Genomic DNA, 27,658 nt, shown 5'->3' with positions numbered 1-27,658 from the left:
TTTGCACCATTTGTTTGACTGTCTTTAACATCACAAATTCTGTGCTACTTGGCTTTTTCCATAGCAGTATATTATCAAGATGCATATAATGCAGGTTCATAGTTATGATGACCACAGGAATACAGAAAATTAAGCTATTTCGAATGAGACCAGGGATTGACTAGTGTGGAGACGTGAATTCTGCTGCTCAAAGTTTGGGCTTTAGTAAAAGAACACTGTAAATGGACCTCATGAAATTTGCACAAGTCCAGGGGAAATACATTCCAAAAGGCTGGAATGTAACTCTGATTAGCCCTTCCATGGTTGTGCCACTGATTTTCTAAGAATAAAAGTTAAAGATGTACTAACATCTTCTTATGGTGTCTCCCTGGGTAATAGTTTTATGTGGGATGGTAATCAATTTTACCAGTATTCATTTAATGTATTAGAGAGTTGCTATCTTACAAGATTAGGGCCTACATTTTCAAAAGTGACCAGGGACAGCTTGTAGGCCTGGTTTTCAGAAGTGTACATAGAGCAGTAAGGTTGAGAAAGACCTTGAGGGTTGTCTAGCCAACTCCCTGTCCAAAAAATAGATCCTCTCTTTCTCAGCCATTCTAGACAGATGCCTGTCCAGTCTCTTCTTGAAAACCTTCAGTGAAGGTGATTCCACAGTACTAAGGGTGACATTCTGTTCCTTTCTGGATCACCTAATTGTTTGGGTTGGGTCATCTATATGGTATTTTTGTCATCTAAGTCCCAAAAATGGCATTTTACTTACAGGTTATAATTCTGCCTCTAGGCACTTAGCCCTGCACGTAGATGACTATGCACAATTAGGACACTCACCTGGGAAACTGTAAGTCCAGAGTTTTGGACCCCTCACCCAGAATGCCCTAGTCACTGAGCCACTGGGAGAATAGATAGAATACCTATGCTAATTTTTGCACTAACCTGGCAATAAACTGTCAGTCAGTCCTAGCTGACACAGACCCACATCTGGTTGGAGACCAGGGCTTTCTGGGCTGGCCAACAATCAGCTGATTTCCTGGCAGCTCCATGCCTGGCTACCCAGCCAGAGCTGGGAGGCACAGGATTTAAAGTCCCAGGCAGGGAAGCTGCCTCTTTAAAACTCCCTACGTACCAGGAGCCAGAGACCATAGACCATCTGCTGCTGTCTTAGTCTGAACTTCTGGGCTGCTTAAAAAAGCATGGGTGCAACCTAGCAGCAGGTACACTCTTTAAAGCCCCCCAAGTTCTGGGACCTATGTGGATGTGGGGCACAGGTGGATAGGGAGCTGGGAGCTCTGTGTCCTACACTGTGAAGTGGTACCTGCAGCTGGGGAGTGGGGAACTCCTCAGCTGTCACTTCCATAGGGAACCCAGAAGCTTAAAAAGCAGGCATTCAGTTGGGGCTCCCAGCTGCAAGCCTGCTTTTTTAAAGGTCCAGGGTGCAGTGAGCATGACCTTGAGGGGACACACTCTAAGATCAGGCTCAGGTACCAACCCCCCCACCCCCCCACGTGCCCCAGTGCTGCTCCCAGCCTGATCCCATTGAGTTAGTAGGGGGACCTGCATTCTGAACCTTGGGCTACAGCTGAGCATCAGGATCTTTCATGGGTTGGTCGCAATATGCCACATCTTCGGTTTAAGGCATGATACAAACCAGCTACAAAAATGTTACACATTATATGTGAAATATATTTGTGGCTGAGTTGCTATATTGTCATGCCATAAATTGGCTTTAATGTATGTCAAGGTTACTATTTGTGGTGTGATTAACACTCTAATCATATCTTAAACGTAACATGTGCCAAGGCCTTTAGGCAACCAACAACTAAGAGACTGTCACACTAACACTATGAAAACTAGACACTTTTAAATTGTCTCAAGTAGAACTCCTTAAAACAGGATTCCAATAAATTAATAATTTCACCTGAACATCAATGCCACCTGTGGCTATAATGTCATTTGTGGCTGTATCATTCTTTTCTGACTGCCCTGTAATCTCATTGATAGTGTCATTCATTGAGCTAATCACATGTAGTCCACTAGTATCACAACTACACTGCTTTCCTTTCCTTTCCACCAGTGCTCTGTGTGCTGTAAGGAAGCTAGCAGGAAAATTGTCCCTAGACAGAAGCATATTCTTAAGAGCAGGTTAGGAGACATTTGTCTAGAATGAATTAGGCAGGGATGAACCTGCCTTGAGCAGGGGGTGAGACTAGATGACCCTGAGGGTTACCTCCCAGCTCTACTCTTCTTTGGGCATTTATATACGTTCATTTGTCTGCTCTGATGGACCGGAGATGCAGCACATTAATTGAGTCTGCTCTGCACGCAAACTGATACACCCAGCACTGCATCGCATGCATTTGTATAAATGGTGAAATGCACATGAGCGCTGAGAAAATGGAGGCAGTGCGCTTTTGAACTAAAACACCTTTGATGTGTTTTAGTTCAAAAGTGTGCCACCGCCATTTTCTCAGCACTGACATATATTTCGCCATTTATTCAAATGCGTGCAGCACAGCACCAGGTGCTTTTAAAAGTGCCCAGCACTGCAGTGCAAAAGTGTACAAATGCCCTTCAATTCTGTGTTAAGAGTTCAAAGCAGGAATGCAGGTCACCTTCTTTCCTGGCTTTTATTAACTTTCACCTCTACATGTTTTTTTTTAATCTGGACATATTGGTAGACGTATCACTCTAAGCATAAAAATAATAATATAATACTTTCATTAAGTAAAATTAGAACTTTACCACAGCACTGGGAAAGAAAGATGATCTTAGAGTTACAACAGAGGTTTGTAAGGCAGAAGCTGTTACATTGTGTTCCTCCACATTCTTCCTGTGTGCCCTGGGAGATCCCTCCCATTGACTTTAATGGAAGCAGACACATGTGCAGCACTTCAGAAAATCAGGTCTCTTGTTTAAGTAGCTAAAACAGAAATAAATTGGGAACAATGGGACTTTCCTACCTCATGTTAATGAATGTATCAGTAACTTGTATACCTTTTGACTTCTGGGTCTTTAGAAATGAAAATACTATCTTCATTTATACTTTTTCAGTCTTTTCTGGAACTTGTCCCTCATAACATTATAAAAAGACTTTACCAGAGCTGACATCAATAAGATGCTTTCAGTTTTTAGACACAACCCATTAATTTGTTGGTAAAATAGTACAAGCATACTCAGGTTTATGTGATGATATGTCTCATTGGTTTGGTTAATGAACACTTGAGTCCCATTTTAAGTGGGATGCCCAAAACAGGTGTTTAAAAAGGGACTGTCCCAATGAAAATGGGACCATGTTCATCCCCGCTCCCATACTCTGGCACTGTGCATCTCCCTGCCATCCCATGCACTCAGCTGAGATCAAAGCTTGGAAACAGCTGAGTGTACCAGAGCAATAGAGAGTCTCATTTTGAGAGCAGGGAAATAATCATCCCAACACAGATATAGTCGTAAAACATACAATACAAACCAAATCTTTGTAAAGCTAAAAGACTACCTTGCTCCTTAGCTAAATAATGAAGTCTTATATTTTCCTGATACAATTCATGGTTACAGGTAGACATATTTAATAGGGAAGGAACTTTTGAGACCTCTGCGTAGATCTGAACATTTACGCACTGGATATGTACATTCCTTTGTTGTACAGCATTGCTTTACATATGGTATCTAGAGAACAGTTGCCATATTTAACATTTTTTCTATCTTTCTGGTCAAAAGGAAAAGGCACAAAAATCTGCAGGCAGTAATTTGTTGAACCACTGTCTGAGTCCCACATTGCAACTGTGTTTGCCTAAAGCATCATTTGCCAGCTAACTGCTTTTGTTCTCCATCTTGAACTCTATGGAACATGAGAAATACTTTCAATAGTCTGTCTGCCAATTATTGTTTTAATGTCATTCGTAATAATGTCAATATGTGCATATTGCTGGGGGCAGGAGGGAGGGACTAATCATACATAATAGTAGAACAACAGATACTAGTTGCTCTTGATTTCCTCAAGTCAAATTGTAAAAGATTAAAATTCCAGGTGTCTTGAAAAGCAGATTTCCAAAATTCCTGAAAGTCATTCAGGCACACTGAAGAGTCACCAGCTGTTTAAACAGCATGCATACACCTCTTCTATGAAGGTTTTTGAATACACATTATAATTTCTTTACCCTCAAAAGTCTCATGTTTGCCAGAGATAAGAACTGAATTGTCTTTTTTTTAATAGTGATTGTTTCTATTGGCAATTTGGAGTCTGATTCATTTCATATACATTCTCACATGCACTCCAATGCATCCCTTGACTTGTTTCCATCTTATTCATCTTAATCCGTCTTGTATTTCCATGGGAAGAGTGTAGAATGCCACCTTCTTCCCTCATCCTATCCAAGCTGTTTTTCCCTACTCTGAATACACAGCAAGTGGTCACTTTATTTATGAAGCATAGGGACTGTATGCTGGCAAAACTACAATGAAGTACGATAAGTGGTTGCAGAAGAACAGCACTTCTAAATTAAACATATGTGTTCTGTAAAGCAAGTTAAGCTGAAGTGATCTGGAGGTTTCTGAGTAACTATAGATGCAAGACAACAAAGCAATCTCCACTGAGCCTTTTTTTTTTTTTTTTAAGAATATGCAAAAATGCTAATTTCCTCTAGACTAGGGGTGTCCAAAATTTTTTAATGTGGGGCCGGATCACAAATATTTTATCACCCAGTGGGCCGGCGAGTCATATTTAAAAAAGTCACAGGAAGTGGTATCATATCAGGAAGTGATGTCACATGACCTTTGACAACAATGAAGTTGCAGGGGTTGACATGGTGCTCGTTGACATGGCATGGATGCCTGAGTTGACATGGGGCTGCAGGAGCCGCTTGGCTACAACTGGGTAGACCTGGTGCTGGAGAAGCTGCAGGGCCAAGCTGGGGTTAACCTGGGGCCCGCCTGGCCTGCTGGTGCCATGCCCAGGTTGACATGGTGCTGCAGGATCTGCCTGGGCAGAACCGGGTTGGCACTGCCCAGGAAAAGCAGCATGCAGCTGAAGCCGGTTTCCCATGTGCTGCTGGAGATGGGAGGAGGCCGGCCAGGTCTGCACCAGCCAGCAGAAGTGGTGGTGGAGGCGTGTGCCGCTCGGGACTGACTGGTGCAGGCTCATCCCGCCCCAAGCAGCACACGGCTCCATCGCCACTTCTGCTGGCTGGTGCAGACCTGGCCAGGCTCCTCCCTCCCCAGCAGCACGTGAGAAGCAGCCCCCTCAGGGCCTCATGCATGGGCGGCCGGGCATGGAGAGCCGCAGCACCCGGGGGGAGACTGGCCGGGGGAGCAGGCGCCGCCTTGCTGTGGGGCAGGGCAGCGGGGCTGGCTTGAAGGCGGGGGGGTGTGAGGAGACAGGCGCAGGCTGGCAGTGCCAGTGGCCGCTGCTTGCCCTCCCGTGCGGGGCCCCCGGACCCCACGGGGCTAAGCAGCTCCCCTCCTCTCGCTGCCGGCTGGGGCCCACCGGCCGGTCCTGGCTGCCTCACTGCGGCCCCACCGCTGCCACGGCTCTGCGCTCCGCAGTGCTCCCTGCCCGCCTTGCCTGCCTCGCCGCGCTCCCTCCACGCTCTGCCCGCCTCGCTGCTGCGGCTCCACGCTGCACAGCGCTCCCTGCCTGCCTCGCTGCTCTCCCTCTGCACTCCCTGCCTGTCTTGCCGCCACTGCTTCATGCTCTGCACTGCTGCCACCGCTTCACGCTCCATGGCACCACTGCGGCTCCACGCCGCCGCTTTGCACTGCTGCGGCTCTGTGTTCCACAACAGTGGCCGCTGCGGGCCAGATGAAATGGCTTGGCAGGCTGCATTTTGCACAAGCCTGTTCTAGACATATGAGTTAAACATGTTACTAAGAAAATGTTAATATTACTTTGCAAGTAGGACAGCTTCTCAGACAATAAGAAAAACAGTGAGAGAGGCTTTGTTTTCTTAATGAGTTGATGAACACTGAGTTAGGGGTGATAAACATTCCCTGGCAGGCAGCTCAGGAGGCTGGGGGAAGGGGAATAATCAGAACGTCCTGCCAGGGCCTGGCCATGCCCCCCTCAGCTCTGCCCTGTGGAAGTAAAGGGAGGGCTGCTTCAGTGCCCCTGAGCTTATAGCCTGAGCCACAGCATGCATGTCCCTGCATTTCTGGGATGTCTGTCTGGGTTACAAATTGATTTAGCCAAGCCAGGTTAGACTAACCTACAAAGATTGAATCAATTCAGGCTCAGGCTTTTTGAATGTCTGTCCCTAGCCTAAGTGTGTTGTCATATTGACCACATTTTTTTCCAGATTTTCCTGAAATGGCATAGAGGATGGTGGCACTAGCTCTACCTGCACACACATTCACAACTTAGCACATGGCTTGAGACTGCTTCTCAAGGGGATTCTGAATAAAGACAAAAAAATTAAATTGTTAAAGGGAGAAATGCATACTGCTTTCCCAGTGTCATCCCTAGGCACAGTTCTGAACTGGTTCAAGAAGATGTAACCATATAACTGTATTGTGCAGTATTTTTCCTTTTTCTTCTTCTCCCTTATTCAAGTTACTGTGGAGATTTGTATTTCCCTGTCTTCAGCTCTTCCAACCAGTGGAGAATGAAGATAAGACAATTCTGGGTTCAACAGCAGGAATTAATTTTTCACTAATATTGAAAAACTAACTCAATTTCTTTGGAATTCTTTCAAACAAAGTGCAGATGTGATGAGCTGGTTCTCAATAATGAAGACAGCTATGTTACAACCACCCAGACTTTAACAGATAACCTATTAAAATTGGGAAGTAGAGATTGACTTACTCTAAAAACAATATACTTGGCAAGGTTGTCAGTAACACTCCATTTATTTTGCTCTACTCTGGTAAAACAATGCAAAACTAACGCTGGCTTAACCATCTCCTTGGGGATTTCCCCAGCACCAAAAAATCTTTGGGTGTGGTAGAGTCACCATGGCAGTCCACATACCAACATGATAGTCACTTCCACAAAAAATTGCTAAAAGAAACAAAGTTCACATGGACATCTCCACAGACCCAGAAATGGACTCTTGCATTTGTATGAGAACATTTCTTGGTCGCTGAGAAACTGTACTCAGACCCTGAACCAGAGCCCATTAAAATCAGCGGAAGGAAACTTGTTTGATTAGGTGCTAGAAGGTGCATGCCATAAATAGATATTCATGGTACCCACTCTCCTAAAATTTAACATTTTCATTAAATCCATCCAAAAATTTTTTTTAATTGAGTCAAGAAAATGTGAAGCCTGTCAATGAAATACAGACAGGAAATGTTTTTGCAAATCCATATAAGCTCGATAAGCCTCATCCTGAATGATTGTACTGAAGGCTCATTAAACTCAGTGAAAACTCTGCATCTATGGTCTTGCAGGATTTTCAGAACACTATCCAGATGGCAATGCATTACTTTGGTACACATTGACTCTTGGCTTGGAAAGGAAGCATATGAGGAATAAAAATGGAAAACAAATGAAAATCTAAAAAAATATATAAATAAAAAGGAAACAACAACTAAACCATGACCCAGATTCTGCAAAACATGCACTGTATTTTCTCGCATACAATATGTCCCCAAATAAAATACACGCATTATTTTTGGAAGGCAGAATGTAGGAAAACTCCATGACTGACTGTGTGACATGCTGTATGTTCTCCAGGGTGCATAGGATGTCTGGGAAGTGTGGCACCAGGAAATTTCTGGTAGGGCTGTGCAAATCTTCAATTCCTGATTTGATTTGGTGGAGTTTTGACCCAATTCAGTGGCCAAATCTCTGAATCTGAATTGACTTAGGAGACCCTTTAATCTCTCCAAATCAAATTGGAACCCTCCAAATTGATTCGGAGAGATTCGGATATATAAGCAGCTTTAAATGTTTTTTTCTACAAACCTAGAGGTACCAGGCGGCTCGTGAATGCTGCGATGGTGGGGCAGATGGAGTGTCCCACAGGAGTGTGGGGGGCTCCCTAGCATGCTTGGCAGCAGACCCAGAAGTGGACTAGAAGCATTTCTGGTCCACTTCCTGGTCTGCCAGGTAGCGCACTCGGGGGGGGGGGGGGCCCTGTGCCCTCCCAGCTCTGCGACTGGTGCCTCCTTGGGTGGGGGGGGAGAGCACCAGGTGTCCCCCAATGGCTGATCGCTGAGCTGGGTGGGGGGACCCCAGTCCACTTCCAGGTTCACCACCAAGTACATGGGGAGCTCTCCTGTGGGACGCTCCATCCACCCCACCTTTGCAGCATTAAGGAGCCGCACCTGGTACCTCGAAGTACGTACAAAAAACATTTAAAGCTTCATCTGTGGCCGAATTGCTGATTCTCTGAATCAGCATCGAATCTTCAGATTCGGATTCGGCTGAATTGAATTGGGGACAGCGATTCGGATCAACAAATCGAATCGCTGTCCCCGATTCAGGCCAAATCTGAATCGAATACAGCCCGTTTCACACACCCCTAGTTCCTGATACAATCTGTCCCTACCAGACTGTCTTCTGACATGCCACACTTTCTGGACACACTATCACACAGGGTTAGGCCCCAGATCTTTGCAAGGGCTAGCAAGCAGTCCTAGTGAGACTGTTAGTTCTTTCTGTAGGTAGTTATTTCTTTAATGTACTGTAAGTAGTGTCATTCCCACATCACAAGCCACATCAGGATACTACCAGCAGCTCACTTGCTGCTTCAGGCACAAGCTAAGTACTCAGCCAATAGCTACAGCTGTGAAAGGCTAACACAGGACTCTTGCATCTTGACAGCTGTATGGTATTTACAGTGTCTCCAGACTTGCCTCTTTTCCAACGAAGAAAATAGATTTCCCACTTAAAACATGCACCACAGTTTTGGAGGTCTGATTTTTTGGGGGTGAAAAGTTGTGTATCGTATGTTAAAAATTATTGTATACACATGACTGATTTTGTGTGTATGGACAGTTCTGCTGACTTCTGTGGCACTGCTTATACATGTTAAGAGCAAGATTAAGGCCTCCAGTTTTTGCCTGTGTCTTTTTCTTTCTCTGTCCTTTGGTACATTAAAAATAAGCTTTACAAGTCTTTGTAAGTCCAAGCTTTTAAAATAGTTGATTCTTTTCCTTCCTAAATAGGTTTCAATTTTATAATCTGACATTTCGGTGAAATCATCCTGCACTCTCTCCATTGAAATAGAACTACTTTCTATCACTTTAAATGAAATGTAAAAATCCCAAATGAGCCTTTTGGCTTTATTTTCCCAATATTTTCATGTGACACCAATGTTAATGAAGTGTTCAACAAAAAATGCATATTATACAACTCCACCCACAATGATGTTTGTTACAAAGCAGCATAGCTAGTAAATTACCTGCACTTTGAGAAGTTGTTAATGAGCATGAAGTATGAATCACTTTCTTGCTCAGTTAGGTGGGAAGTTTATATCGAGTAAATGTGAAGCTCATTACCAAGCCTCTGCTGACTTATGTTTCTAATCAGTTAGGTCTATCCCTTGTCCTCAGTGAACACACTGAAGCACCCAGACATGAAGTGTCTTTAATCACAAAGCTGTAGCACACTGCTGTATAAACATTTTTGGATTAAATGTTTTCACATGAGGGTTTGGCTGTGAAAGATACAGATTTCTTGGTGCATATGAGATGCTGAATTATCTATCTGCTGCTTCTTGTAGATATTAATGAATGTATAACAGATGCACACAACTGTAGTCGCAGGGAACATTGCATCAACACAATTGGATCATTTAAGTGTCTTCAAGAACTCAGCTGTCAGCCAGGTTATGAGCTCAAGGAAAGTCAATGTGTTGGTAAGGCAGATATTTTTTATTCTTTAATACTCTCACTACTTACACTATGCTCATTTAAGGCCCAGTTTTCATGACCTTTTGTCTAATATTTGATAGATCCTTATTCCTTGAGCAGTCCCATGAATATCAGAATCTGTCCTCTCAGTGCTTAATTTTTGCATAGTTCTTTTCTTACAAGCTGCTGATATCAATTTGGTACTGGTGGGAGAGTGTCTCCCGAGAAGAGAGAGTTTCCAAAACTTAGCAGGCTTCTAAGGAAACTTAACATAATGTTAAAAAAAAATCTTGGAAAAAATATAAAATCCCAGGCTTCACATCTTAAACAAGTAGCTTAACCTTTCCTGGCTACTGGATTGCATGGACCATGGATCTGATCCAGTCTGATATGAACACTGTGCTTGTATTCTTTTGAACATTTTCTATGGGTGTGGAGATAAGACCTTTTATCTGTCTTCTCACATGCAGGTCCCTGCCCAGCCCTGTGTGTAGGGACCCACTGTCCCAGCCCCTGCCATGGCTGCCCTGCCCGCCCCAGCTCTTAGCCCTTAAAAAAAAAAAAAAAAAAAAAAGCCTTGACTCACCGGTTCCTGCCCAGGGGGAGAGTGATCCCCACTGCCCCCCCCCCCATACCCCATGTTGCATGGGGGGCTCTCTCACAAGTCCCCAGAAGCCCCGAGGCCAATGCAGCAGCAGGGTTTTTTGTTTTTCTTTTTTTTTAAAGGGCTGTGAGCTGGGGTGGGCGGGGCAGCCGGGGGGTGGGGCTGGGAGAGTGGGCAGGGGTCAGGGGGCACTCAGGGGAGCTGTGGGAGTAGTCAGGGGATGGGGCCTGGAAGGGGTCCCCCCATGGTCTCCTCCCCCCTCCCCCAGCCCCCATTCCCCGCTACTTACCAGCATGGAGTCCGGGTCTAGCTCCCTGCTGCAGCAAGCAGGGACTGCCCAAATTGCCAGAAGTCTCCGAACCTTTTCCAAATCGATTCAGAGAGCTTCAAATTGATTCAGATCTTTTAATTGGTCTCCTGATTCGATTTGGATTCGGAGATTCGGTCACCAAATCAGGCCGAATCTCCTCCGAATTGAATCAGCACCCAAAGCTTCGCACAGCCCTAACATTTACCCACACAGTGAAATCCTGGCCCCATGAAAGTCAATATGATTTTTGTCATTGCTTCAATGGAGCTAACTCTAAGGAGAAGAATGTCCATCTTGATTTAGAAATAATATAATATATTTTTGTTGACCACTATCTTTGATACGTGTGCTTGCATTTGAAACTTCAACCTTGCAGCAGAGTACAGGCTGATAACTTCAAAGAGGCTCTGAAACTGCTGACATCCACCTTTTTGGATCTCATTGCAGACGTGGTATAAATGCAAGTGCAAAATCTTGAAGTCTGTTAGTGTGCAGCCACAAACTAATATAATTTATATATGCTACAATAACACCGTTCCAGGCCTTTTATAAATCTGACATTTCATAACCTCTTCCCAGGGAAAAAAGCAAACAGGGAACCAGGATGCCAGGGCTAGAAAACACTGCCGCTGAATTACTTGCAAATTGGTGTCTTTATTTTTATTAACAGACATTGATGAATGTGTGAAAGGAACTCACGGTTGTAAAGTAAACTTTGTATGTCAGAATACGGAAGGATCATTCTATTGTGAATCAAAGCAGCGATGCATGAATGGATTTTTACAGGACCCAGAGGGTAATTGTGTTGGTAAGTGTGACTACAGCAGTATATTCAGAAAGTGTACAGCAGTACTGGGCAGATTCCTTATGCTCATCCTGTTCAGTGGGTATACATAGATCATGTTTAATGTTCCTTAAATCTTTACTGAATTCTGTCTAAATGTTGCTGCTCTTTGAAAAATAATATTATATTAGATTTGCAGGCAGTTGAGTTTTAAAATGCTGCAACAGCAGATTCTCATCAGCCCTAAATTCATTGCATAATAAATCAAAGTAAAAATGAAGGAAAATAAATGATAGCTAGAAGAGTGAAAAGAATAGATTAATTTAGCAGCTGATATTGTTATGCTAATAGACTTTCTCTTCCACAGATATTAATGAGTGCACATCACTATCAGAGCCATGTAAACCTGGATTCAACTGTATTAATACTGTTGGGTCCTACACTTGTCAAAGAAACATGTTAATGTGCAGCAGAGGTTATCATTCTAGTGAGGATGGATCCCGATGCATAGGTAAGAATCAGACTGCAGAATCTAAGTGCATTATCATGGAGAAGAAAAAAATTACTTCATTTCCAAAACAGTTTTTTGAAGCCATCAATTTCTATAGTTTGCACTTGCTGGAGATTTGGGAGTTTTTTGTAAATAAAGATTTGCCCTTTGTTATTTTCAACTGCATATGGCATCTACCACATTTTACCCTGGAACGCATCTGATTCAGTGATTTGTTAGTCTCACTCTATTTTGTATGGCATCTTCCCATGACCTGATATGATCTGAAGCATTGGCCTGCAACAGGCAAGGACCAGTGAGTCAGCAGATTCGAAAGAAGCACTAATAAGATGGATATTCCTTGGAGCACAAGAAATGACTGTTTCCCAAATTTTGAGCATAAGTTCTAACTTCGTGTTTGTAGAAAATGGGCGTGTGCACACAGGGCCAGATGTTCTCTTGTGCTTGTAACCTTGTGCACTTTATTACACCAGGGCACAGTGGGTGAGTAATGCTAGCAGATCAGAATGGTAAGGTTTTTCCACCCGGTTTGTGCTTAATGGTGTGAAGGACCATGTCAAGTGCAAAAGAAAGAATGGGGAACTTGATCTAGTGTTCGGATAGGAGTGCATGTAACTGCAGGAAATGGGACATCCTAATTGGAAAGAAATGGAAGAAAAAAAGCTGATGGTTGCTCAGTGACTTGCAGTCTACACATACAATATCTGCTGCCTATCTTTGGAATGAACAAGGAATGCAAAATGAACAAAAAACTGCCTTTCCATGAGCATTGAGATGGGTGAAAAAACAATGTATATCCATACTTTATTTTATGATGGGGAAAAGCCAGGGGTAAAACAAAATATCTGTTGAAAGGCTAAAAGGAAGTCTCAGAGGAGCGAGTAGTGATGTAGGGAGCAAGCACAGGTCAAGTGAGCCTCCTGCACTTCTCTTGCCCTTTGCTAAAACGGCTGCATACACCTAGCTCCTCCAGGGGAGGAAACAGGCAAGCTTTTGGCCAGACTTAAAGACTAGGAATTTTTAAAAATAACTAGGCAAAGGGGTTAGAAAAGCTTCCCAGTTCAATTGTAAAGGGAGATGGGCTTTGTGCCATGAAAAAAAGAGCTGCACTTTCCCTTCCTTTCTTATCATTTAGCAAGCAGTGAAATATCCCAGCTGCAGCAAAGAAAAAAAGGAAATACTCTTGTCCCTCATAATGGAAAGCATCAACACTGAAGGACAGATTCCCAGCAGGTATAAATCAGTGCTGCCTCAGTGATGTCAGGAAAGCTAAGTTGATTTGCACCACCCAAAAATTTGGCCCTAAAATACTTTTTGTAAATTTCTAGCTAATATCAGCACAGAACAAAAGTGCTGTACATGCTGGGCCTGGTCACCATGCTGACATTGCTGGATGTGCCATTTTTCAGTAAAGCAGTAGCCTTCCGAAATTCCAGAAGAGTTCAAACCACTACCAAAATCATATAGAATAGCTCCTTCTGTCTTACCTTTTGAACTGTAAAAATGCCAGGCTCTGAAAAATGAGTCTAGTTGTCTTTTTATTTTCTTTTATGTTTGTATTTTTAAAGGAAGAATGAATGACAGTATTCTTGCACCATTGGGTTGTAAGAGCGATGGGATAATATAACACCACATAATTGTAGATGTTACCTTGTTAATTTACATTCATGATAAAGTCTTAAGCAGCAGGTACAAGGCAACTCTTTGAGTAACTTGGCACAACTAGAAAGTGCAAAAGTCTGCCTTTCCCTTCAATTTATTTAATGTCAAAAGACCTCTGCCACATACAAACTCTATGCCTCCAGCTATGCCTCAGTATTTAGTCTAGCTGTTTTCTGGTATGGTTCCATTAAATAAGGGAGGTGTAGGTAGAGGGAGAAAAAATAACATATGGTTCCAATTTCCCCTGTTTGTGATAAACTAGTTTCTCCAATGCATTACGATGCTTAATTGGACTTCAGATTCATATTAACTCAGAAATAGATCATCTGGACACATCTCTGCAGCAGAACTGATTCTGTGTGGTCATCTTCTGTTTAGACAATTCATCTTCCCAAACGTGTTCGTTTGTTCTAATTCAGCATATCAGTTAGTAGCAACTGCCTCTTGCATTTAATTGAAAAATACTGTAACTATCATGAAATATAGTGCACTTCTGACTGAATAATATCCTAGAACTAATTAAAGGCTGAACACATAGGAATATACAATTTCACACAAACTAATGAAATAGCTGTACAAATGGATTAATTGCAAATAAAACTGCTAATTTGCAGATTTAAATCTGTATTAAAAACTCCCTAATATTTATGCTTGATCTAATCTGAAAGAAAATGAAGAGAAAGCATTTAGATAAAAATCTATACCCCTTCCAGGAATTCATTCTGGGGTGTGAGGATGCCCCATTGCCACCTTAACTGTAGCACTAGTAGTCATTAGAAAAGTGTGATTCTGTGTTAAGTAAGTGAACTAAACTAATTAAATCTATTTGTGGGTCCCAAAAAGCTTACATAAGTTACCCTTAAGTGAGCCTGCTTCCCAGCAGACCTATAAGAGCAAACGTTCATACTAAGGATTGACAAGTGACAGTTTTCCTAAGATTACTTATCTTCCAATATTACAAGAGCATTGTTTAGGGAACCCACCCATCCTTTGGTACTTCTGAAGGGAAATTGCTCCAGTGTCTGTTAATTTGAATAGAGTAGCCAATCAGAAGAGAATTCCAGACCTTAAGATTGCCCTCCCTATTAAAGAAGGCCCCTCTAAGATTAAGAGGAGGGAGTTGGGATGTCCATATCCAGTAACTGAAGATGTATATTTGGAAAAGGGTGGGATAAGGCAGACCTCAAGAACTACAAATAAGTCGATAAATGCTTAAAGTTTTTTAATGTCCTGCTGCTGAACCTTTGGACACTTGCCTGGCATTGAAAGCTCTCTGATCATGGTGAAATGCATGCATGGGTCCCTACTAGCTTGTGGTAAATATCCTTATCTCTGAGCTTCTAGATGGAGAGTGAAGCAGAGTCTACAATTAATCACCTATGAATGGAAAAGGATTGCCTGGTGTGTTGGGATTGAATTAATTATAGAGGGCTGAAAAACATGCATTTTCAAGGCTTGTGTTGGGTGACAGTGGGGAAGAGGATCACACTGAAGTAATAAGAGAAGGTAGACGAGGGCAAGTAGAAGGGAAACTAACAGAAGTTCTGGCTAGTTCTTATATTGCTATGACTAATCTGTCATAATATTCTGTCTCTTGTAATCAGTCTGTGCTGATAAAACCACTGAACATCAGGATAAAATGCATATGTTTAACAGATTTAAATGACATAGCTTGAACATAATTGCATCTCTTTTATATGGAGTAAAATGCAAGGTTCTCTGGGACATTTCCACAGTGGTGTTTGAAATGAAACATTGCCTTCATTTTATAACAGGCCCTTCTTTTGCAAAAAAACTGATTCCAAGGAACACAGCCTTATATGAAGCTAATTCTTGAACAGCAGAGTTGGGGGAAATAATTACCTTTCCTGCTGTCAAGAGGAAGTAACAGAGTTTCCATTCCTTTTAAAAAAAAAAAATGTACTTGAAATTTCTCCCTGTGGTTCAGCACTTCGTGACCTTCAGTGAAAAGCCACTGACTTCCCCTACCGTATTTAAACTAATTTTTGTCTTTTGGTTTTATAGATGTTGATGAATGTCAGACCGGTGTCCACCGCTGTGGGGAGGGACAAATTTGTCATAATCTACCTGGAACTTACCGCTGTGACTGCAAGATGGGATACCATTATGATGCATTCAGCAGAACCTGCATTGGTATGTAAGGCACATGGTGAAATGAAAGTATTGATTGATGAGCCTTGGACCTCAAGGCAGTATTTTAGCACCATTGTTTCATGTGCATTCATTAGTACTGCTGTACAATGACTTGAAAGAGGTAATCGAATTGCTTCAGAAATTACTTTCATTCATTGTGACCAACCACTTACACCTCCACTGTTCTTGTGTGTCATGGAGCCGGTCTCTTCAGTTTAGCTCAATTGCAGCTTGTTGATTGAGGTCATCTGCAAAGCACATTTCTATAGGCAGCATCTCCTTCTGCTGTGGGAATTTGTCTTTCTGAAAGTCCTTCTAGAGAACAGATCATGATAGAACCTTTTATATTTATCAATTAGAGTACAAAGGCAGATTAGTATAAAAACTGAGATGGTAACATTTCATGTTCTACAAATCCATCTCTGACATCTTTAGAATATTCTTCCATGTTTCCTTTGGCTCTTCTTTTCACATAGAGTGCATATGTGCTTGTTATGCTGACAGATATTAATGAGTGCTGGAATTATCCAGGCCGACTGTGTCAACACACCTGTGAGAATACTCCGGGGTCCTACCATTGCTCTTGTTCATCTGGATTTCGGTTGGCATATGATGGGAAGCATTGTGAAGGTACCGAGTCTTGTTTTGCTTTGAAAGCAAACTTTGCAATTCAAAAAAAGAGGGATTTTAGGGAAAGGTTTTGGGTGGCATTGAATGCAATGTGCATGCTACAGAGGCTTTGTGAACACAGAAATTTCACAATCAGAGCATTCACATACCATCTCTCAAAATGCAATGTGAAATGTCTATTAAACCTTCCATACATATGGAAAACCTTACCATTTGTAACAGTTGGTGGTGGGTAACACTTGTCCACTGAACCAGAGATAAAATGTTCAGAAACGTTTGTTAGAAAGGGAAGTGAGTGGTACTTTTTTGCCTTTGCCTCTTGCTGTCAACCTGTTTTGTAGTTGCATCATCTTTTTTATTCCGGTGTTTGAAGATAAAGAAATGAAGTTGACTCTGTTGTCATTCTGCCTTTGCTTTTGAGCAACCATGTTTTTCCATGGCACAAGTTAAAGCTTTCAGGCTAGTTCTTATTGTTGAAAGAACTTCACTGGGGGAAAGAACAGCAGCATGAGAGATCAGGCACATGGTAGTTCTCAGACATTCTGGTTTATAAACAGACATTTTTGTTGTGGCATCAGCTATACTGGGATCTGTCCTGGCACAGCTGATCCGATTCATCAGTAAAAACAGACATCACCATTTCCCTGCAGGGTTGGGCCCCTGCTGCTCCTGTAGGGGATTCCTGGGGCTCACATGTCATGTTGCCACTTCCCAACAGGGAGTGCATGTTTGCAACTCCTTACGGGGGTCCCTTCTGCCACACTTGCAGGATTCACCCCAGTTTGGGGCACAGCAGCATGACATTCACATCCCAGGAATTCCCCTGCAGGGAGATCCCCAGGGTGCAGATCAGTAAGTGCGGGGGGGGGGGGGGGGGGGGCGGAATCCCCTGGGAGTTCTCTGTGCCACACCTGCTTAGGGTGCAACAGCACAATATGAATGCCCCAGAAATTCCCCCTGCAGGGGGATTCCTGCCACATGCAGGATCATGCCCCTTAAGCTCCAGGAGCACCTGCCCAGAACAGCTCTGGGCTGTCCATACTCTCGTGCCATAAAGCAAAGGAGTCTGAAGCAAAAATAAAAACAGCACAAATGTATACCCTCTACTGTTGCAGCCACAATATTGGGCATTTGCAGGGCAGCAAGGAGCACAAATGTCTGTTTGGCTTTTGTGCTGCTATAATACATTTTATGGAAGCACAATGAGTGATGTCTGTTTCCAGCCTAAGAGCTGCTCCTAGACTGAGTGGGAACATCTCCAGTAGGTGCATCAGAGTGGATGCATTTATATTATGTGGACACATCTAAGAAAAATCCAGAGAAAAACTCCTGATCTACTTGTCTTCTCTTGCTAGGCAAGTGGATATGAATAGCCACACTTACCTTACAGAGGATATATGTTAATATTAGAGCTAGTTGAAATTTTTCATTGTAAAGGCTTTTCTTTCATGTAAGATGTCTTTCAGTGAAACAAAAATTTTCTCAGAAATGTTTGTATCACTTGAAACGTTCTAAGTTGAATGTATGAAATGAATAACTTCAAACTGAAACAAAAAAACTGATGTTATTCTTTAGTTCTGACAAACATTGTCTCATTTTAGTTTTTTCACAATGTTTCAGAAGCAAGTCAAATGGAGCAAAGCAGAGGAAGGGGGACAAAAGGCTGAAAAAATCTTTTATTTTTAGATTCAAATCAAACAGATAATATGATAGTGGTAGAAACTAAAACATTAATTTTGTGCATGAAATGAAAATTATGGTTGTCTGAGTTTTTTTCTAGAAACGAATTTCTTTTTCCCATCATTTTTGATCTAACTAGTTAACTGTGTAATTATAGAAGCAGCATAAATCATTATACTGCCAACAAGTAGGCCTACCAGTAGCTGGCAGAAACTTTACCTGTGGGCAGATTATTCTAGAATTTTCTGCTGTCCCCCGAAGGGTCTGGTCTTAGCTTTTGTCAGAGGCAGGGTACAGTGGTAGATAATGCTCTGATTCTTTGTGGTAATACCTCTGTTTTATTTTTGGATACAGATGTGAATGAATGTGATAACAAACCATGCAGTCAAGAATGTGCCAATGTCTATGGTTCCTATCAGTGTTACTGTAGGCAAGGGTATCAGTTAGCAGAAGATGGCCATGCTTGTAAAGGTAAGAGGATATTCATGTGGTTTGATACTTTTGGATAATGTAACTATTTTTGGGCTGCAAGTAGTGCCTAAGGATAGTTCTGAGTTATGCCCTGCTGCAGAGCTACAGAGGGCTAGTCCAGCCTCTAGCATTTATTGGAGTAGAAGAGTGGTGCTCATCCTTTTTGACTGGTGGGCTGGATGGACAATACTTGTTCCCTCTGTGAGTCAGATCCAGTCACATAGAGCAGAGAGAGGGGACAGCCCAGCCCAGCCCCGATCCAGCTGCATGATGAAAGGGGGCTCGAGCTGGCCCCACTGGGGGAGGGAGTGGGGAAGGCATGTGACCCAGCACCTGTGGAGAGAAGGGGGCATGGCCTGGACTCACAGGTTGGGGGTGGAGAGGGAGTGTGACCCAACTTGGAACCAGCCACATGGGGGAAGGGGCATAGCCCAGCCCTGTGGGAGGAAGGGGGCCTGTCTTAGGCCCAGCCTGGCTGGGCAGAGAGAAGGGGGCTTGGCCTGGCCTCCAGAGGGGGAAAGGGGAAGCCTATGCCTACAGTTGGGCCATGGAGGGGGCAGGTTGTGGCCCAGTTCAGACCTGCCCCATGGCAGTGTGGAGAAGTAGCAATACTGCCACTGCTCCCTCACCCCCAAATTCCCAAACTGTGGGGAGTGCCGTGGGCTATATTTCAAGGCTTCACAGGCTGCATTCACCTGCAGGCCAGAGGTTTAGCACCCCTGGAATAGAACAATGCACTGCCCAGGCCTCCTTTGCTAGAGCTAGAGGAACATGGAGGCAGCCAAAGGACTAGTGAGATATTCCCTCACAGTGTATGTATGAATGAATAAGAACAGAATAGTTTCAAGCAGTCTAACTAAAATACCCTTCACTTACCTGCACAACAGAAAACAGAATGGGAGTGTTTTTTCTCGGCTTTTGGTTTTTGTTTGGTTATCCTAACATCTATGTAGCAAACACCCGACAAACATGGGAGAGAAGCGCTCTCTCCATTTTTTCAAATAAAAAGTTCCCATAAAAGTCCTAGAAGAATCCTGAATTTGGAAAGCTACAGGGGATCAAATTACAAACTCAGTTGTGTACTGGTTTATTGCTTTTCTCTATTATTTCTAACTTGTCAGATGCTGATTTTCAAACAAGAATAGTGGGGACAAGACCATAGTATTAAATACCTTAGAAAACATTATGAACTGTCCTAAAGCAAGGTCAGACTTTCACATTGGCCTTCTTACTAAAGATCTTGTTTCTGATGAGACCATGCATGACATCTGACACCACCTGCGACAAAGCCATAAATGTCCTTATTTTTTACTCTCCTCGTTTAAATTTGTCATTTTTATTGTGTGTAATTATTACATTTGTAATTATTTAATTCCAGATATTGACGAGTGCACACAAAGTGCAGGTATCCTTTGTACTTTCCGCTGTGTGAACGTTCCTGGTAGTTACCAGTGTGCCTGCCCTGAGCAAGGATATACAATGGCAGCAAATGGAAGAACCTGTCGAGGTAGGAATGAGGTGCAAGAACTGGAAAGATGTTACATTTATCTAGTCACTCCCATTTGATACCATGATAATCATTAAAAAATCAACTTTTGGCAATAATTTCTAAATATCAATATCAGAAGGCGTCAGTTTTCCCTTTACATAGAACAAAAATACAACTGTGGCAACTACAATATCACTGTGTATGCACCCAGGCAAACATTTTCATATTCAAGTGTCTAAAGCAGGGGTGGACAAAATACAGCAGGTTTGGGTGCGGGTGGCAGCCCGCACCATGGCCCCTGCAGCTAGTCTTGTCTGGCATGCAGCAGAATTGGGGTGGCATGATACTTGGACTCACCTTCCCCACAGTGGTGACTCCTTCTGGCTGTCACTGCCAGTGTCATTGCCACTGCTGGACCTGGCCCTGCGTCCTGGACCATCCACCCCACACCCACTGCTGAGGGCACTGGACAGAGTAGGTAGGTGGACAGAGTCTCCATAGAGAATGGACTGGGACCTCCGTGGACAAGGCAAGCCCGACTGGGTGGATGGAATGTGGCTGTGAGTGGGCAGGGAATGGCATCTGGGAGCAGGACAGGCAGCTGGAGCCATGGCCCAGCCTGGACCCAGGTTTACAGGGTGGTGACAGTGCAGGACTGGGGCCTGGGGCAGAACCATGATGTGGGGAGTGGATTGTGGCTCTGCCCTGGGTCCCCACCACATGATCCCAGCCTTGATCACCTGTCCTGCTCCCAGATGCCACTCCCCACTCACCCGTGCCCCATCCTATCCACCCACTTGAGCTCACCCTGCCCATGGGAGTCCTAGGCCATGGCCCATGGAGACCGCACCCTCCTGTTCTGTCTGGTGCCCCCAGTGCTGGGTGCAGGTGGACGGGCCTAATAGGATCTATTACACCCTCCAACTCCTCTCAACACACCAGGTCAGCACCACCCCCCTGCTACACTAGGCCAAGTCAATACTGCCCCCACCCTCAGCCTGCAACAACTCACCAGAACTCTCTAAGTTGTGTTCCAGCCCAAATAATTGCCCAGCCTTTGTCTAAAGTTACATCCCTGGGGAAAATTCATACCTCAGGAAATCTCTTCAGTGCAAGTTGCAGGAGTTCAACACCCTTGAATTACAACTACAAATTTAGGTAATGGGCGCACATGCAATATTCCATGAGTTACAGAAGTTTTTTTACCCTATGTCAGGTGCTTCACAATAACTGTGTGTGTGTGTGAACACTCTTACCCTGTGGTAAATGAGAGCTAATTAAGCTCATTAAGGGATAAGTTATTACATCCTAGCCCTCATTTGCCAAAGGGTAAGAGCATGCATCCAAGTAGTTACCACAGACCAGCTTGACATGTGGTAATGCCCTACTGTCCTTTACATTACAGTAACTTGTTTGTACCCTCATGCTTTGTTGGGCACCTGACTTTAAGGCCTCCAGGCTTGAAAGTACTGGCTCAAGTGAACATTAAGGGAATTAAACTTTCCCTCAAAATCACAGAAATGTACTTTGGGGAACTGTGTGTTCATCTGGTGTGCAGCTGTTCCTACTTGAAATAAAAAAGCTGCATTTTCAAAGGATGCATTAACTGTGTAATGATGATTATGAAGATCTGATTATGTTTATGCACATTAATGTAGTCAGTTACACTCACTGGTTGCATCTACACGAGACACTGACTGTGCAGGTGTGGCTGTGCAGTCATTTAGTACTAGTATAAACAAGTACTAAATGACTGCGCAGTAACCTGAGCGACTGTGCAGTAGCACCAACGAAAGGCTTTTTCGTGACACTAACTGCACAGTAGCACCGTGTCACAGGTTCTATCGTGTGATGCTTACTCGGCAGTAGTCTTGGGCTACTGCGCAGTCAGTGTCTTGTGTAGATGCGGCCACTGTCAGGTATTTACTGACTTCCTAACATCTTCCCATACTGCTTAGTCCCACATCACTCAGGCTCTAATATTTCTCCTCAGCATAAATCAGGTGTAACGTCACTGAAGCCAGTGGAGTTATGGTGTACAATCCTGCATGAGCTGAGAATCATGGTCTTGTGTGTGTACTTTATATGGCAGTCAGAGTAAAACATTCTCTTGTTCTCATACAGTGGATTTGTAGCTTTAAAAGTCCTTCATACACTTCTGTTATGCACTGACCTTGTGAGATGCTGCTCTTTGTACAATAACTATCATTTCTCCAATGTCTGGATTTGAACTGATGATCTCCTCCAAAGACTGAGTCACTGCAGCTTAGGCTGACAAGCCGGGGTCTCTGTAGGCAGGAGTGACAGTAGGCCTGTACCCTGTATGAATCAAGCCTAGAGGAGGATGCCCAGTGGGCTGCATTTGCCTTGTTTCCATCATCTTAGGAAGTGCATTGTATGTCATCTTAAGCCACATAAAGGGAGCCTTGTGTTGTGCAGAAATAGTTGTACTGAACAGGCTATGCAGGAACACGTGAAAAGTTAAGTTTTCACAAGTCTGTGCAGTCTTTCTATTTTCATCCATACAACTGTGTATCATGATTTGAATATGCAAAACTACCAGGTATCACCTACTACATGAATGTAAACTGGCACTTAGCCATGCATGAATATGTGCCCCTTGTTCTGCATGGATGCCCGTATGACTTCAGCATGTGCAAACCTAGACATTGAATAAAGCCAGATGTGTGTGCACACAGTTTTCAAGCCTATATGGAGACCTTTTTGAAAATGATCATGAGCATTTCATTTGCAAACAATCTGAATTGGTATAAATTGGTCCAAATTCAAGGAAGTTGGATCAATTTATACCAGCTGGGGTTCTGTTCTTAAATGTGCTTCCTGTACCCTATCCTTATGGTAAAAGCCACTAATGGCACTTCTTTCGTACCATTTCTTTCATGGCATTTTTCACAGCACTGTGAACTCAAACAGATCACTTACAGCTTCTCTAGTAGCTTCTCAGCATATGGATTCTTTTTACGTTTCCCACCAGAGCCAAGCTAGCGATGTGAATTTTTTGATGTCATTAGTTACAATATGTTAAAAAAATCTTTTTCATCTGGTGGAAGTTTTGAGAAATAGAAAGGGCCCTAATTTATTTAATTCTCTCGTACTTCCCATTGCGTATCTCTTTTTGTTGGGCTTTTAAACCAGGCAGTGGGGCTGTGCAAAATTTTTCCGGGTGTTTCATTTTGAAGCTGTTTCGACGTGCTTCGAGCTTGAAACAGTGAAATTGAAATGAAGCAAAAGGCTTTGAAACAACTTCAAAATTAAACAAGGGCACTCGAAACATTTCAGAATGTTTCAAGTTTCGAAGCCGGGCTTATTTGACTTCAGTGCTGGTCCCAGGCAGCAGCAGCAGCAGCAGCCTCCTCTCATCTGGCGCGCAAATCCAGGGGCCGCACCCCCAGGAGGGCTGCGGGGCTGTGCTGGACTCCCCGCCCAGCGCCGGGGATGATTGATGCTGCTGCCAGTCCCAGGCATCAGAGGCAGCCTCTTGCTATCCGGCACACAGATCCTGGGGCTTGCACCCTTGAGAGGAGTCCAGCACAACCCCACAGCCCTCCCATGGGTGCGGGCCCCCAGATCTGCGCGCTGGATGAGAGGAGGCTGCCACTGCCGGCAGGTGTTGTGCTTTGAACAGTTTGAGGTGCAATTTCCCAGAAACATCTGCACTTATCTCCTTCAAACTTGATAAGCTTCATGCCCTCAGAAGGAGCTACTATCCCTGCAATTTGCATCTGAATCAGGCAAAATTTGACAAAGTTTTAGACATTTTCATGATTCCCCATTATAGCGTTTGGGCAAAATGTCGAAACAGTTTCAACTAAACGAAACGGAATAGTGCTTCAAAATGGAACAATTAAACGAAACACTCACCCTTCGAAACGGCGAAACAAAAGTCAAAACGAAACAGTGCTGTTTCACATAGCCCTACCAGACAGTGCTTCATGCAAGATCAGTTCTTCATCCCAGAGGCTGGTGGGGAACGAAAGGCTACAGTTTTCCTTTAAGAGTCAGTTTCCTCTGTAACAACTGGCAGAATTGCACAGCACTCCACAGTCCACGTGGTTTGTCTGTTAACATTTATTTCATTTTAAAACCTCTGTGTGTTGTCTAGACATTTCGGAGTACGCAATGTGACTTCAGAATCTTTGCCAGTATTTTCTGCTCAAGTTGGACTCTTGTTATTGCATCTGGTTTTCCAGTGTGTTCAGTATCAGAGTTGAGTCTTTTGAAATTTTATTATTTAAGTAACCCTGCTTCTGCCTTAGGACATTAAGCATCTTGCAGTTTGCTTTTCTTTACAAATCTATGCTGCCTTCTATGATTTTTGTCATTACTGAAAGACATTTATATTCAGGTTAAATGTTTATGATCTAATTGTCTTGTTTTAAACTGTTGTTCATAAGTTCCCATTATTTAAAATATATTTAGAGGCAGTTCCTCATGGTGTCTTCACATTCATCCATGCATAGAGTTATTCAGGAACAGATATTCTGCTTTTTCTTTGGATTGGGGTAGTGTGAAGTTATGTTCATGTGTAGACAAGTTCTTAGACTGAAATAATTTTCCCTTTTCCCTCTTAAAAGTTAAGGAAAAGGGCCTGTTTGGTGGAAATACAGCCTAGTTATACTGTACTTGGGCTTGTCTGCACTTGAAATTTGATGTGGATTGAGGTTGGTTGTTAATTTAAGATGAGTCTTGAAATTACTGCTATTGAATTGTTTTGTTCTGCTTCCTTTCTTCCTAGTTTACAATATAGTTTGCATCTTGGATGTACTGACACTTCAGGAGCAAGAGAAAAAAACAACACAAGTAGAGACATTTCTGTCTAGATTTTTGTGACAAAATAAAATATCAAAATAGAAATATGAAGAGTGAGACAGTAGGCTCTTTGGTTCTCCATTGGTTACTAAAGCAATCCAGCATTGCACCAGACTTGCTTGCTATGTGGTCAGAGCAATTAGGTTCACAGAAGTTTGTGAAAAAAGACTTGCAAAGTGCAGGGAGACAAGCTAACCCAGACTTAGCAGTCAGTAGCAGACCAGTATTTGATTGCAGGATGGCTGGAGTATATCAAACCATTCTCAATGGGTGGTCAGATGAAAACAATGAAAAGACTGCAGGCTCCTTTACAACAGGGTCCCTGCCCTTCCCTGTGTCTTGTACAATGCCAAGCATGTTGTCAGCTCTTAGGTATAATAAAGCATAATATCTGCAAGCAGGTAAACTAGCTTCTTCCACAATCTATTTTAATACACATTTATATTTTATCAAGCTGTACTACACCATGCCAAACCAGGAGCATAGCAAGCAGTTTCTGTGCCCTTGGTGGCAGTGGCAGCAGTTGCAGATGGGACAACTTTCTTGTGCCCCCTCAGAATCAGTGTCTGAGGCTGGTGCCCCCATTGCCCATCCCTAATTATATTGCTACTCCAAATGGTGAAGCATGTTGTACGTGCATGGAGCTTCTCAGGAGTGGATCCAGTGGGGGTGCCCTACTTTAATTCCTGGGCCAAAGTTTAAAACCAACTGCCTGGCAGTGGCAGCAGCATTTTTATTCAGGCAGCAATGAAGAAGTCACCTTGCCTTCATTGCTGATTATAATTTATCTGAATTCTTCTAAATTCTTCATTCTACAGATGTTAATGCCCCTCTCTCCTTTTTAATGGTCTGAATTTTCTACTAATCAAGCTAGCCTTTATTTTGCAATTCTGCTGCTCCTGGCAATGTATCTCCTATTTCTCAGCCCTGAAAAGTGTTTTTTAACTTCATCTAAAAACATTAATTCAGGTGCAGAAACATTAACTCAGATGAACATCAACTCAGGTGTAGAAATAACTTTAAATGATGCACTGTCAAGATACTCAGGAAGGCTAGAGTTTGTTTTATGAATCTGAAAGAGATATATATTTAATTATAATGACAACATAACTAAATAAACAATATCTTTTCTTTTTTCATAGATTTCATAGACATTAGGGCTGGAAGGGACCTCGGAAGATTAAATCCAGCCCCCTGCCCAAAGGGCAGGAAGTCAGCTGGGGTCATAGGATCCCAGCAAGATGAGCATCCAATTTACTTTTGAAGGTGTTCAACGTAGGTTCTTGAACCACCTTCAATGGCAGGCTGTTCCAGACCTTGGGGGCTCAGACAGTAAAGAAATTCTTCCTTATGTCCAGCCTGAATCTTGCAGTAGTTTGTAACCATTCGACCTCGTCATCCCTTGGGGCGCTCTGGTGAACAAACGTTCCCCCAGATACTGGTGGTCATTCCTGATAAACTTATAGGTGGCCATCAGATCACCCCTGAGCCTGCGCTTTTCCAGGCTAAAGAGCCCCAGGGCTCTCAGCCTGTCGTCGTAAGATCTGTTTTCCTGACCTCTGATCATGTGCGTGGCTCTTCTCTGGACTTTCTCAAGTTCTCCACATCCTTTTTGAATTGTGGAGCCCAAAACTGGATGCAGTACTCCAGTACTTTTTACCTAGTGTGTTGTGTTTTGTATATATAATATATGATATAGGAAACTAATGCACATTCTAGTAAAATTATGTTTGTTTTCGCATCAATCTTTAACTGAATAATATGCCCCTGGGTCCCTAGCATATTAGTAAAGCTTCTAGTTTATTTTTACCTGGAGAAAAATGTATATTGTGTTATAAGTGATAAGGCACCGCACCATATGTACCTCCCTTTTCAGAATCCTAGATCTGCTTGTGGAGCTACCAGAGACCAACTGACATATAAAATCAGGCACAGTTATTAGGCAAATCACACAGATGCAGGGAGCTAAGACTACAGCCTGCATCCTTCAGATTCAAAAACACTTTCTCGGCCACACAGGCACACACGTACTCTGTCTCTCTTGCTCCTTGCTTGGATTCATGCTTTCACGATTATGTGTATTCTTTTGGATTTGTTGCTGATTTTATCCATGTTTTTCATTACCAGATATTGATGAATGTGCACTAGGAACCCACAACTGCTCATCTGCAGAGTCTTGCTATAATATCCAAGGCAGCTTCCGATGCCTGTTGTTTGAGTGCCCTCCAAATTATAGAAAAGTATCTGACATGTAAGTCTTCTTTTATTTCTGGAGTTAACAGAGCTTCCACACTCTGAATCTGCTGGTTTATTCAAACTGTTTTAGTATATGGTATTTGTAACCTGCCCCTTGGTACTGTGTAGACGGTCCTGCACTGTCCAGTGAACTTTTGCTGCTTCTGTTTTAGAGCTCTCCACCTTAATAGACACATTCAGTCCAGTCAGAAATCTGTGCCACGTTCCATAGGACTATCAGTAATAGCATAGCAGGATCTCCAGTGCTGGGGCAGCCTAGGGCTTCTCAGCTCCTTGGCAATAGTCGTAGCAGGATTCACCAAGTTGCTGACTCCCCACCTGGGGAGCTGCCTAAGGTTCTGTGCAGTTCAGGGAGCCTTCAGAATGAACCTACAGTGGGCCAGTCTATGGCCCTCCACTGCTATAATGTAATTGAATCTGGTGTATGTTACCCTGAAAAAATTAAGGGTAAAGCTGTACCAGCACAGGTGTTGTCTGTATGCAGGTATACA

The 27,658-nt window shown here is 43.1% G+C and overlaps 1 protein-coding gene across 7 annotated transcripts in view; it reads left to right on the top strand.

Annotated features, from left to right (window-relative positions):
• The window catches only part of FBLN2 (fibulin 2), a 243,105-nt gene that overhangs the window by 211,195 nt on the left and 4,252 nt on the right, over positions 1 to 27,658 (top strand). For all 7 annotated transcript variants that reach the window (XM_059715805.1, XM_059715804.1, XM_019495416.2 and 4 more), the window contains 8 exons: positions 9,657 to 9,791; positions 11,371 to 11,508; positions 11,852 to 11,995; positions 15,683 to 15,811; positions 16,316 to 16,441; positions 18,476 to 18,592; positions 19,971 to 20,099; positions 27,039 to 27,162. In XM_059715805.1, coding sequence (XP_059571788.1) covers positions 9,657 to 9,791; positions 11,371 to 11,508; positions 11,852 to 11,995; positions 15,683 to 15,811; positions 16,316 to 16,441; positions 18,476 to 18,592; positions 19,971 to 20,099; positions 27,039 to 27,162 — 1,042 coding nt within the window. The remainder of the gene's footprint in view (positions 1 to 9,656; positions 9,792 to 11,370; positions 11,509 to 11,851; positions 11,996 to 15,682; positions 15,812 to 16,315; positions 16,442 to 18,475; positions 18,593 to 19,970; positions 20,100 to 27,038; positions 27,163 to 27,658) is intronic.

This window comes from Alligator mississippiensis, chromosome 12 (assembly GCF_030867095.1).
Source record: "Alligator mississippiensis isolate rAllMis1 chromosome 12, rAllMis1, whole genome shotgun sequence".
In the NCBI taxonomy this organism is placed as follows: Eukaryota; Metazoa; Chordata; order Crocodylia; family Alligatoridae; genus Alligator; species Alligator mississippiensis.
The sequence above is the reverse complement of the archived record's forward strand: the minus strand, read 5'-3'. Positions and strand labels throughout refer to the sequence as shown.